Raw genomic sequence first — 12,673 nt, forward strand, 5'->3', positions numbered from 1 at the left:
TCCTCCAAATTATTCTTCATGATACTGTGTACCTTGTCCTCATTGTCAGAGATGTGTTCCTCAACAGTTTCTTTTATAAATGTCTCCATGTGTTGCCTTGGATATTTGATGTAGTTCATGTAACTGTCAAAGTCCCCTTGCTCTGCCAGTGATTGTAAAACATGTTTCTCCAAGCTAAACCTATTCCCACTGAAGGGAGGGAGGCAACCCTTCATCTCATCAGCCAAGTGACGGGCAGTCTTGTCATGGACAGCCTGAGCAACAGACTCCTTCAGTTTGCTACAAAGCAATTCACCAAGCACAGCAGCAGAAGAGTTGCCTTTACAATAGCCTTTGAACACGTTGTAGTATTGATCCTTTTTGTTTTCCAAATGAGTGAGTGGATCATTGTTCTTCTTGAATTCTTTGAGAGACTTGGAGAGACATTTCTCTACAGTTTGAAATACATGAAGTAAAAGATCAACTTTAAACTCCGGTTTAAGGGTGTAAGTTTCGCCTGAATCAAATGCTTTGACCTGGTTTATGACCATCTTTGCTACTTCATGCAAGTAACTGGTATGGTAGCCTCTGGTTCTAACAGGTTTGCTCTCAATTATGGCAATGGATTGTTCCATGACCTTGTCAATGAAGGTTTTAGCCTTTTGATAAGGAAGTAGTTCTGTAATAATCCACAAAAGGTTTTTCACTTGAGAGAGTTCGCTTTTGGATTGTGTTGCATATTCTGAATAATTCCCAAGCTTTGATAAGTTTTTATAATCACCACAGCTTCTGCGGTCATAACTCTCAATGCCCATATCCCAAAGGATAGAATCCAAATCCACTTGAATGTTAATCTCCTTTATGGAAGGAATATCTGCAGTGAAGTCAGTAACCCAACCATTCCAAAGAGCATTGAACTCCTTTTTGAGTTCATTTTCTCGCTTGTCCTTGTCTTTTAACTTGCCGGCAAGATCTTTGCTCTTCTGTAGGAGCTTGTTCTCATAGACGGTCTTCTTAGCATCCAGCTTGCTTAGAGAATCCCTCTGCTGAATAATTTCCACTAAGTTCCGTTTAGCTCCTTTCACCAGTTCATCATGGAAATCCTTCATTTTTTCTTGAAATCGTCCTTTCCACTGAACCAGTACATCTTTACCTTTAACTTCATCAAAGTGCTTTTTCATGTTTTCTTCCACTTCTTCACGAGTCTTATTCATTCCATTGACAAGCTCGTTTTGAATATTGCTAATGGTCTTTCCATTATCAATCCTGTTGTGGAGTTTGTCTTCAGTTTCCAACATGGCTTTCCTTAAAGCCCAGGTCCATTTTCCATACTCTTCTTCAAGTGTTCTGTACAATGAAATTTCCTGTGTGTTTTTGAAACTGAAAACAAAGTTTTCATTCAGCAGGGCATTCCAGAGGTCTCCAATTGTGCTTTTGAATTCTGACATTAGAATTCCACGAGACAGTGACGCTTTTGAGAGGATCATGTCCTTCAGCTCTTGGATGCTGTCACTATAACCTGGGTTTGGAGGAGCCATGGGTGGACTGCCTTCCCACAGCTGGGCAAAGTATTTCACATCCTTTCCCACATCAAATGCAATGACATCACTGAAGAACTCTGCATCAGACCCTTCCTCTTTGGCAGCTAGCTTGGTCATCTGATCAAGATCCTCTTGTAGGCGTCTCTTCCCCTCCTTGTTTTTGTCACCAGCTTCAATATCTGTAACATTCTGATGAACAAACAGACAATTTGGAGACATCCTAACCTTCTTCATCCTCATGAAGGCCTGAACAGCAATATGAAGAATGTCTTGCATGTCAGATGTATTCTCTCCAAAGATGTTGATCAAAGTCATGTTTCCCAGGCCAATGACAAATGTTGCCAATTCATTGTCATGGTTATAAGTGTTCTTCCCTGCAAGCTCAAGAGCACGCAGTCCTTCAGTGTCCACAACCAGGACATAGTCAAACTGGAAGTCTTTCTGTTTCTCCTCTGACACTTTCACTAGCTGCATGAAGGCTCCTCTAGTGCACCTGCCGGCACTCACTGCAAACTGCAATCCAAACATTGCATTCAGCATGGTAGATTTGCCACTGCTCTGGATGCCTAAAACCGACAAGACAAAAACTCTCTTGTCTCCGAGTGTCTTGATGACCTCATCTAGAACACTAGTGATCCATGTTAAAGGCACATGTGCTGCATCTCCATCCATCAGCTCCATTGGATTTCCTGCTATCATAAGCTCTGCAGCCAGCTTAGGGTATTGAGACCAGTCTCCTATTGTTTTTGGAGATGCGTGCGCTTCATACATTTGTCCTATTTCTCTCAAGATGTGCTCATATCCAACTGTTGCTGAATGCAGCTGCTCTGAAATTTCTTCCAACTCATTTTGCTTCTCCTTCAGCTGATCTGATTTGTCACGCTTCTTTTTCAAATCCAAGACCTCAGACCACTTAGTGTCATATGCCTTGTTGATCTCATAAAGATCATCTGCTGAGAAGGTATCCAGTAAGATTCCAACCCATTTTAGGAAGTAACGTTTTTCATCCTGTTTCAGAGACTGCAGATTTTTAATAAACAGCGTCATCAGTGCACTGGAGGATTTGTCTCGTTGTTCACTTCTTTGTTGTTCCATTTCCTTAATTTTTTTACATTTAGCTTTCTCCTTCTCATCTCCTTTAAGACGGTACAGATCTTTCTTGATTTTGCACCAATCATGCCACAACTTGCCTTGGCATGGCAGAAATGTGTCTTTGATCTCTGAAAGCTTCTTTCCTTTAAGCAATTTCAGAATCTGCACAGCAGCAGATTTCCCCCTTTGGCATTCAGGGTCATCTTCATCAATTTTGATTTCAGAGACACTTGCCATGGTATCAAGTTGGAAGGATTTATATTGTGTTGACAAAAGGTTTCTAAGTATTCTTTTCAATTCTGCTGCCACATCTGACTGACTTCTCTCCTTCAGACCCATTTTATATTTCCCTTCTCCTATCTCAACGGCTACAGAGTCATCATCAGCTAGGAGACAAATGAGAGGTTTTTGACCCTTGCGAAGGTCTGACAGAATTTTCCTACCTTTGTCACTTTTTCCCAGAGTAGGCACAAGGACAACATTGACTGAGGCTTTCTCTATCAGTATTTCACGTTGTTTTTTATGTGATACAGCATTTCCATGAAGATTACAGAAGGCAATGCAGTCAGAGAAAGCATCATTGGGTTTTCCAGCAGGACAGTACCAGGCAATGTCTGCCATGCCATCGATCAGATAGTGAGATTTTGTGGCACCTGGACAATTCCTATGAAAGAACGTGCTGTGACGGTCATTGATTATGGTATTCATCAGCTGAGATTTAGATGATGACATGGAGGTGTCATCAACTCCGACAGAGGTGTCGGGTCCAAGACGGAAAAATGACACCATAGGTGTCTTAGCTTGGCAGATAGGCATGTTCTTACTTGTGATGGCACCTGAATCATCAGTTACCTTCCAGGCTTTACTTATTTGTCGAAAAGTCCATAAAGGACACTCAATGTCCCTTGTGAACGGGTCAGGCACTAGGAATGGTAAGGCATACTGACACTTTGATAGTTTGGTAATCATGTTCTGCCTGAGAAAGCTGTCTGAGCTGTGAAACACAGCCATCTGAACATCAAGTGGATGGATATGACTCTGCTTCAGGCTCTGACTAGTGACTACACTGGAGCTGAATAGATCATCACAGTCACTGTCGTCTGTGTCAAACTCATCCGCAACTGGTGTAACTGTTGAATGCTTGTCTTCTGCACTGTCCACTGTTACTGGGATGTACCTGGCTCTATGGTCTAGCATCAACAACTTCTGAAGGAATGTATGAGCTACTTCTTTCTCAGTTATCTCATCATGCTTCTTTATAGAGGGGAGAATTTTCAGAAAGTCAGCAGTTGTCAACTTATCTTGATCGTGTTTGAGGTTAAGTCTAGAAAACAGTTCATCAACTTCTCTCTGGTGTTTAATGTCTTCTGGGCTGATCTTTTCGGAATTCTTCACAGATGTGTGTCCTTTGACAACCTTTAAAATGATCAATCAAACATGTAGAAAACAAAGTTACTTATCCTATCTGATGTTAATACAATAAGATATGATGCAAACAGTCCTGGAGGTCAGGGCTTCATGATTTTACAATAAATAAATAACTTTATTTAAAGTTATTTTCTGGTTGCTATTTCTTTATTAGTACAGTCAGTTTTTATGTTGTTGTTAACGTTTAACTTTCTAATATTCAAGTATTTTAATGTTTAATCCATGTGTTTACCTTGTGTCTCACTAAATCAGGATTAGGGCTGCTGGTCTTTGAAGACTTGTGAACTTTTCCACGCTTCTTCTCTGAGCTTCCAGTATCAGCTTTGGAAACACTCTAAAAAAATAGATATGATAAGTGAATGATCTGCAGTAAAACATCTTTAACTTTATTGTGTAAAGACAACTTGGTAGATGAAGGAAAATGTACTTTGGGTTAAACTTAAGTTCAATTCTCCCATGAGTGCAGACTCATTTTTTGCAAAAACCTGCAAATGGCAACACTCTATTCCCATTGAAAAGCATTGACACAGAAATTGTTACAGAAACAACAACAAGAAGCCATTTCCAGTACACTGGAACGTTTGCACACTGTTCCTGTGTGGTCACATGGACCAGGTACTGAAGAATGAAAGACTAGACTAACACCACAGTGGGACAACACAGGTCTGCAAGCTCCACTAATTACAACGGGCAGAGACTGTTGCTGCTATCCAGCACGAATGGTCTCAGCATCGGCAACACTTTTTTCAAGCACAAGAACATCCACAAGATGACTTTGGTTTGACCGGGTGGTGGAACCCGGAACAAGCTGGACTACTTCTGAATGAACACAAGGTGGCACTCGTCATTGCTAGACGTTAGCTCCCAAAGAGGTGCATACCGGTATGTAGGTTCAGATCACTTTCTTGTGGTGGATAAAATCAGGCTGAGCCTGAAGAAGGTGCAAAAGGTGCAGCCCAAGAGACCTTATGTTGGAGACAAGCTGAAGAACACCAACCTATCAAGAAGCTACCATGAGGAGTTGAGTAAGAAGCCTGATTGGCTGTGTTGCCACTCCATGTGGTCATGTGATCCAAGATGGCTGCGGTGTGAATAACGTCAATGAAATGGAAGATGAGGAGTACAGGCATCTTGACAAGGAAGTAAAGAAGAGCTTCAGAAATTACAAAAGGAGATGGCTAAAGGAGAAAGCAAGAGTGGCACAAGAGGCAGCGGCGAAGAACAACATGAAAACACTGTACAGGATTGTGCGGGAGCTAACAAGTTCCAGGAGCAGTTCTGGTGTGCCAATCAAGAGCAAGGATGGCAGGGCACTTCTAAGCCATGAAGAACAGGAGGAAAGGTGGGTGGAACACTTCAGGGAGGTTCTTAATCAGCCAAAGCCTTCCATGCTCTTCAGTTTTGACCGGGAAATACCAGCTCCAACTCTGAACATTACTTCAGTTGAGATAACCAGGGCCGAGATTGCCAGAGCAATCAAGACCCTCAAAAACCACAAGGACACTGGGACTCGATGAGGTAGCTGCCAAGTTGTTGAAGCACGGCAAGGAGGTCGTTGTGGAGAGCCTCACTCGCTTGTTCAATATGATTTTGAAGAGGTTCCTGCCGATTGGAGACATGGGGTCATCGATATTCGTGACACTCTCTAAAAAGGGAAACCTCGCAGACTGTAACTGGTGGGGCATCACAGGCTGTCTATCCCTGGCAAGGTATTTGCATTGTGCTGCGCCTAAAACGCCTAAAATACGAGGTGAATAACCTCTTAAGGGAAGTGCAAGCCGGCTTCCGGAAGAGAAGGTCCTGCTCCAAACAGATCTTCATTCTTTGCAACATCATAGAACAGTCCTCCAGGCTCCCCTCATGATCAATTATATGGATATGGATTTCGACAGTATCCACTGGAAATCACTGAGGCAGATTGTCCAGCTGATGGTGTACCATGCATTTGTGTCAACATCTTCAGGGCCCTGTACCACAACCCCACTTGTTGAGTCAAAACCAACAATGGCACAACCGATGACTTTGACATCGATTGCATCCTGTCACCCTTGCTCTTCATTATAGTCATCGAGTTTGTGATGACCGTCACCGGGCAAACTTTGGCATTAAGAGGGGTGGGGGCAGACTGGCCGACCTGGACTTTGTGGACGAACTTGGCTCTGATTAGTCATACCCACCTTGGACTCCCAAGAGATGACCAACAATATCCATGAGCACAGAGGAAAAGTTAGTCTATGCATAAGCCAAGAAAGGACGAAGGCCATGACTGTCGGACCAGCACCTTCCACCACTAACTTTAGGTGAACAAGGCATAGAGTACGTTGAGGTGAACAAGGCATAGAGTACGTTGAGAACTTAACATATCACGGAAGTAACAAGTACCGGAGACGCGGAGAAAGACGTACTGACCAGAATCGGCAAAGCTGCAGGAGAGTTCCAATGGCTCCGAAACAATTTGTCTGGAACTTTTCCACGCTTCTTCTCTGAGCTTCCAGTATCAACAGCTTTGGAAGCACTCTAAGAAAATGGATACCATAAGTGAATGATCTCCAGTAAAACAACTTTAACTTTATTGTGTAAAGACAACTTGGCAGTCAAAGGAAATATACTGTATGGATCCCAGGAAGTTGTATGTTTGAAATATGAAAATTGTTCACTCAGGGTGCGGTCACTCCAAAGTTAATTTAATTCTACCTATGAGGGCGGACTCTGACAATGCTTAGAGCTCTTATTATTTAGTGTGGTTGCCCCGCAGGGTAATGTCTTCAATAACAGCCAATGATTCCAGCAGGGCACATCTCATGGCGCGCTCTGCTGGCACACACTGAGCCACACACTGTGGAGGCCACATCGGCCACATACCACACTAACAGCTGAACCACACGAATAACTGAGTAAGCATGCTTGGTCTCTCACACCATATCTGCATATATGGGTACCAGGAGACTCCATATAATATATAGCCATATTATGGGTAACTGGTCCGATATACAGTACATCACTGGCCAGATGGCCAAGAATTGGTGTGCATGTCACCCTGAGGCGTCTTACTAGTTGTTATTATTATTATTATTATTATTATTCATGAATCAACAAATGGCCACAAACCACTCTGTTCCCATCGAAAAGCATTGGCAGATTCTGCACTCATACTGTAGATGGACTTCAATTCATTGATGTCCGCAAAAGAAAACTCCCATTGAAAAGCATTGGCAGAACCCGCTGCAAAGGCAGAATTAAAGTTTAGTGGGACCGTACCCTAAAAAGGTAAAAACTTGCGTGTTCACTGTTTTGTAGAATGTTGTCACTTCAAATATAAAACATCATGTCATATGACCTATTTATATCACATGAATGATTTTAAATATTGAACTTGTCTTCAATTAACCAGTGGCTCCATATGCCTCCATAAACAGTCGTACCGTATAGTTTTTCTTGGTGCCATCGTCGTCACTGGAACCTGTTTGCATCAATACAACAATGGTTGAACGCAATACGGTAAGCATAAACATCTGTATAATAAACTGTGATGTGTATTACTGGTTTAAATAAACACTCAATGTGCTTAGGTATAAGCATTTACTTGCTTTTCGCTTTTGTAATATTCAAGTATTGAAATGATGAATATGTTTATACCTGACTCACTTATATCAGGATGAGTGCTGCTGGTCTTTGAATACTTGTGAACTCTTCCACCCTTCTTCTCTGAGCTTCCAGGATCAACAGCTTTGGAAACACTCTAAGAAAATTACCGCACATACCATGTGTTAATGATCTGCATTAAAACTTTAACCCTCAGCTCTTCGTTTTTTAGTCACACCCAGGTTCTTCGGATCATTTTGACCCAGCTCATGTTAAAAGTGGTTAGAAATCCCCCAAAATCAGTCATTACTAACTACATTACCCACAAATCAATATTCTTATTAACCTCGCCAGTCCATGATAACCAAAGGCGAGGGATTATGTTTTTGCTCCTCTGTCTGTGAACAGCTAATCTCAGGCACACTCCCGGGAGGCTTAGGAAGGACCCCATTTCATTCACATTGGCCTGTTATAGTGCCACCATGAGACAGATTTTTGCAAAATATGTTTTTTGTATACGATAAAGGTGCTTGGGTGGTACAGTGTTAAAGTCTCTTCCCACGACCACAGAGGTTGTTGATTCGAATCCACCGTGGTGCACCGGCTTTGTCGGGCATCTATACAAACACAATTGGCCCGTGTTTGAGGGAAGGGAAGCCGGGGCGGGAAGAGTGATAATTATCACTACATGTAGTCTTACGGGCGGGGCGGCACCTGTCAGCAGGGAATATTGAGCAGGAGTAGGGCGAAGGCCCTAAGTCCTTTTGGTGGGAAATTCTCATTGGCAGGGGATTTGGTAGGATACAACAGCAGTGACAATACAGAAATGTGTGTTGGGAGGAATTATTTGGCATACCGACTAAATCGGGGAGAAAAAAATTATTGGCAAAATAAAATGTAAAAGCTACAAATCATGTCTGATTGCTGTGTAACGTTGAGCCTGTACTGGAGCTTGTAAAGGGGCATTGTATGAAGCTTTGTTCCCAGTACATACTGGTGTATGTACAGTGCATTTTTTCCTTGGCATAGACAACATTTATATGCAAAGTTTCATGGCATGTGGGCGCCGTGTTCATTATTTGTAGGGTTAGGGTTAGGGTTAGGGTTCCCGCAAAATTTGTATGCCAACCGTGAACAATCAGAATAAAAAGGAAAAATGAAGAAGAAGCGTTGGATCAGAATCGTCACAAGTTAGCCACGCCCCTCCTAAAGCACACCCTGCTTTTAACATCAGTTATAAAATTAATGGGAAAATATTTTCACGAAACGCATATCATGGTGATTGAAACTAGACTTTAAACTAGCGACAGGAACCATACAGTATTTATGACAATGTTTATTAAGGCAAGAAAATCTAATGTAAAGTTCGGGTGAATTAATGGAGTCCTATGGATAACATGTTGCTTTTGGTACCAGAACAGCGCAACTTGCGGCCAATCATAGGAACACTTAGTTCTGTGTTTGCTTCATGTTAAATCTGGAGAACTGGCCCCCTGGTATTGAGTGGCATGAGGTTGGACAAAATCTATATTGTAAAAACCCCAAAAATGTGTTTTGCAAAAATCTGCCTCATGGTGGTGCTGTAAGAGGACGATTTGGGGTTGAGTTTCTTCCTATGCCTCCCGGGAGAGTCCATGTAAAGTTTCATAATATCAATTGAATTGGTAGCAATGTAGTTAGTAATGGCGAGCAAATGATGTACTAGAAAATATCATTATGTCAAATTCTTTCACAGAAAGAAATTGACAAAAGGGTTAGGGTTAGTATATTAGCCAATATCAACAGCTGGTCAAATTGACCCAAAGACCCTGGGTGTTATACTGTTATATGTTGATAGAGGGGGGTGTTGCAACTTGCACATGCATGAAATGTACCACTTTCATATTACATGTTTAGTACAGTAAATAAGCCAAGCAGAAGTTTCATGAATAAAAACATATTTTAACATATTTCCTTGTGTCAAAATGGGTTAGGGTGAAAATGACCCGAAGACCCTATGAGGGCTAACTTTATTGTGTAAAGACAACTTGGTAGACAGTCTTACTTGGCCAAGGAAGTACATATGGACCTCAGTATTTGAATGTTTGAAATATGACATTTGTATAAGGGTGCAGTCACACCAAAGTTTCATTCGTTTTTGCCGTTATCATCCCACTTCTTGGGCTATTATCACTTCTTTTGTAATGGGCCAGGGGGGCCATGCTTTGCCATGCAAACCCCCTTTTTTGTGTTTTTATCTTTGACAACGTGGGTCTTATGCCTAAACCTAACCCAAATCCCAACCTCCGTCATGGATCCTGTAGCGTGAGCAGTAGGGTAGGGTGGCTGGGAAACACAAGGTATTGTGGGTATTTTGTCTTTGACCACTAGAAGGTGCAATTGCATTACTTATGAATTGGCTGATGACAGCCTACTGAGTCGGCAGTCTGGGCTGATGACAGCCTACTGAGTCGGCAGTCGGCAGAGCATGGCCCTTCTGGCCCATTACAATGGGCTGATAATACGTGATAATCTGCCATAATATGCTATGATACATACGAAATGGGTGCAACAAGTCACTCTGTTCCCATTGAAAAAGCATTGGCAGAATCTGCCCTCATACTATAGGTGGAATTCAAACTTTGGTGTGACTGCACCCTGTGTGACTGTTTTCATTGGAATATTATGAACATTGCAATTCCTTTAAAAAGACAACAATAACTTTCAAACATTTTTTTAATTCTACTCAGGCTCTTTTTTTCATCATCTTTTCAACCAAAACATTTATAACAATTTATGACTATTAATTAACATAAATATAACAAGGTTAATCAGAACCATTGGCCTAAGTCACAAAACCATGTGACTTTGGCCAAAAAACAAACAAACAAAAATATATAGATATTTTGGCCCAAGTCACACTAGAGAGATTATATTACTAGTAAGACACCTGAGGGTGACATGCGACCTCAGGGTGACATGCGCAAATTCTTGACCATCTGGCCAACCACAGCGTTTCTCTGACGATTCTAGTTGTTGTCATTCTGGGGGGAGTTTGTTCATGTTTTTGTGAGGGTATCAACCCTAGGAGACACGGGGAGAACATGCAAACTCCAACAGAAAGGCCCTATCGCCCACACCCTAGGTGGGGTTGGCGATAGGGCCTTTATGTGTGGAGTTTGCCTAAACATGGAGATGTGGTACAGAATGACTCATATATGGGCATAAAAAGTATGTCATGTGACATCACTTCCTGTACAGACAGTCAGACAGACAGCCATTGACTCCGGCCTAACAATGGCTACTGTCTATGACGGTAGTCCCATATGACATGATAGACTGGACTATCTCCATATAGTGTTCTCCACATCTCCATGTTTAGGCCAAACAGGTTTGCTCCATTTCTCCATGTATAGGTCCAAATGCCCAACGTTGAGCTTCACAACGAAACGTTCTTAACAGTTTGGCTGCCACGGGAGGGATATACCGCCCGACACTTCCTGCGCAATCTTGCCAATTAAAAAGTTGGGAGGGATATACCGCCCGACCCTTTTTTTTCATATTACAGTAGTACAGTGTTGGATCTATGCGGTAACCAAGATACAGCCCTTTTGGACGATGGGACGGTCGTCATGCATGACAATTCAGTGGCGTCAGTTCAGAACAAGCTAAGGTATGGCAACATGACTGGTGTCTGGTGAAGACACCAGTCATGTTGCCATACCTTAGCAACAGGCACGATGAAAAGTACATTTTTATTATTTCCCCCTGTCAAGGTATGGCAGCTGCATACCCCTGCCATACCCAATTGACGCCCCTGCATGACAAAACACGCTCATTTGACCAAATTCAAGCATGCTGGTTGGCCGGTTCCCCCCAGAAACAAGGGTCTAGAGGCCCATTATACACACAACAAGAGTTCAGTGACTTCACCGGACACACTCCAGAGGGAGAGAGAGATATATTGAGAGAAAGAGCGAGAATCAGAAGCAGCAGAGAATTTAGTTATAAAATCATTAGATTTAGTATTATTTAGAGAGATAGGCAGCCGAATCATGCCCCGCATCCCGTGGTCTCTCCCCGCGCCGGGTCAGCGGAGTGGCGACATGTCGGAATGGAGAGCGACACCCCCCCGCGCCATGCCCCGTGGACAGTCTGACTCTGGACACCAAGCCCGCAGTCAACGGCGGTGGCCGGCGCTCTTCCACGATCGGTTCATCAGCGACTAGCGAGGGCCTCTGCTGCTACATCCACTGCCTCGATTTTGGATCTGGCGGCGAGAAGAGCTCCTACGGGCGATCGGTTCATCGAAGGCCTCGGCTGGTAGGATCCACGGCCTCGATTTTGGATCTGGCGGCGAGAAGAGCTCCTACGGGCGATCGGTTCATCGAAGGCCTCGGCTGGTAGGATCCACGGCCTCGATTTTGGATCTGGCGGCCAGAAGGCAGAGCACCGATTGCTGCCGCCCTGTAGGATGCACTGCGAACCCGGTAAGCGTTCCAAACTTTATGTTCTCTGTTTCACTTTGTTCTATACGTCTGTCTTTCAATGTTATATGAGATCAGTGCTGTGGTCTACCTGTAACGGTAACGCACGTATACGGGGTCTGCTGTCGGACTTGGCCGACTTGTGACACCCTCGCGGTCAGGGCGCCGCCAGCCGCTGGCCTCTATACCTCCGTGATGGAGGAAAAATAAAATATGAATAGCGTCTGCCCTCTTGAACCTTTCAAAGTAGCGTATTTGATAGGGATTATGCACAATAGCGTCTGCCCTGGCCAAACGAATAGTGGGTGATCGTCTAGAACACACCACTGAGATGCATAAAGTGTGGTTCCTGTTGAAATAAGCCATGAATATGTAGCCTACTTCTTTCTAATGCAAGCTTGTAATACATTCTTCAATCAATCAATAAGCCTGACCTGCTATTGTTTTTTTTTCACGTACATTTGGTTTCATTATACAATTCAATTCAATTCAAAGGAGCTTTATTGGCATGAGAAAACATACGTTTACATTGCCAAAGCAAGTATAACAAATACAATAAAAAAAACAGTTGAAAATGGGGAACAT

The 12,673-nt window shown here is 42.9% G+C and overlaps 1 protein-coding gene across 1 annotated transcript; it reads right to left on the reverse strand.

The window, feature by feature from the left end:
* Positions 1–271: 271 nt before the first annotated feature.
* On the reverse strand, positions 272–10,107 carry LOC308291027 (interferon-induced very large GTPase 1-like; the record flags this gene model as incomplete). The annotated part of the gene is made up of 5 exons (XM_080732942.1): positions 272–279; positions 878–4,028; positions 7,463–7,500; positions 7,677–7,779; positions 10,069–10,107. The coding sequence occupies 5 exons, from the start codon at positions 10,105–10,107 to the stop codon at positions 272–274; spliced, it is 3,339 nt and encodes a 1,112-aa protein (XP_080589068.1).
* Positions 10,108–12,673: the final 2,566 nt, after the last annotated feature.

This window comes from Nannobrachium achirus (genome assembly GCF_963921795.1).
Source record: "Nannobrachium achirus genome assembly, chromosome: 9".
NCBI lineage: Eukaryota > Metazoa > Chordata > Actinopteri > Myctophiformes > Myctophidae > Nannobrachium > Nannobrachium achirus.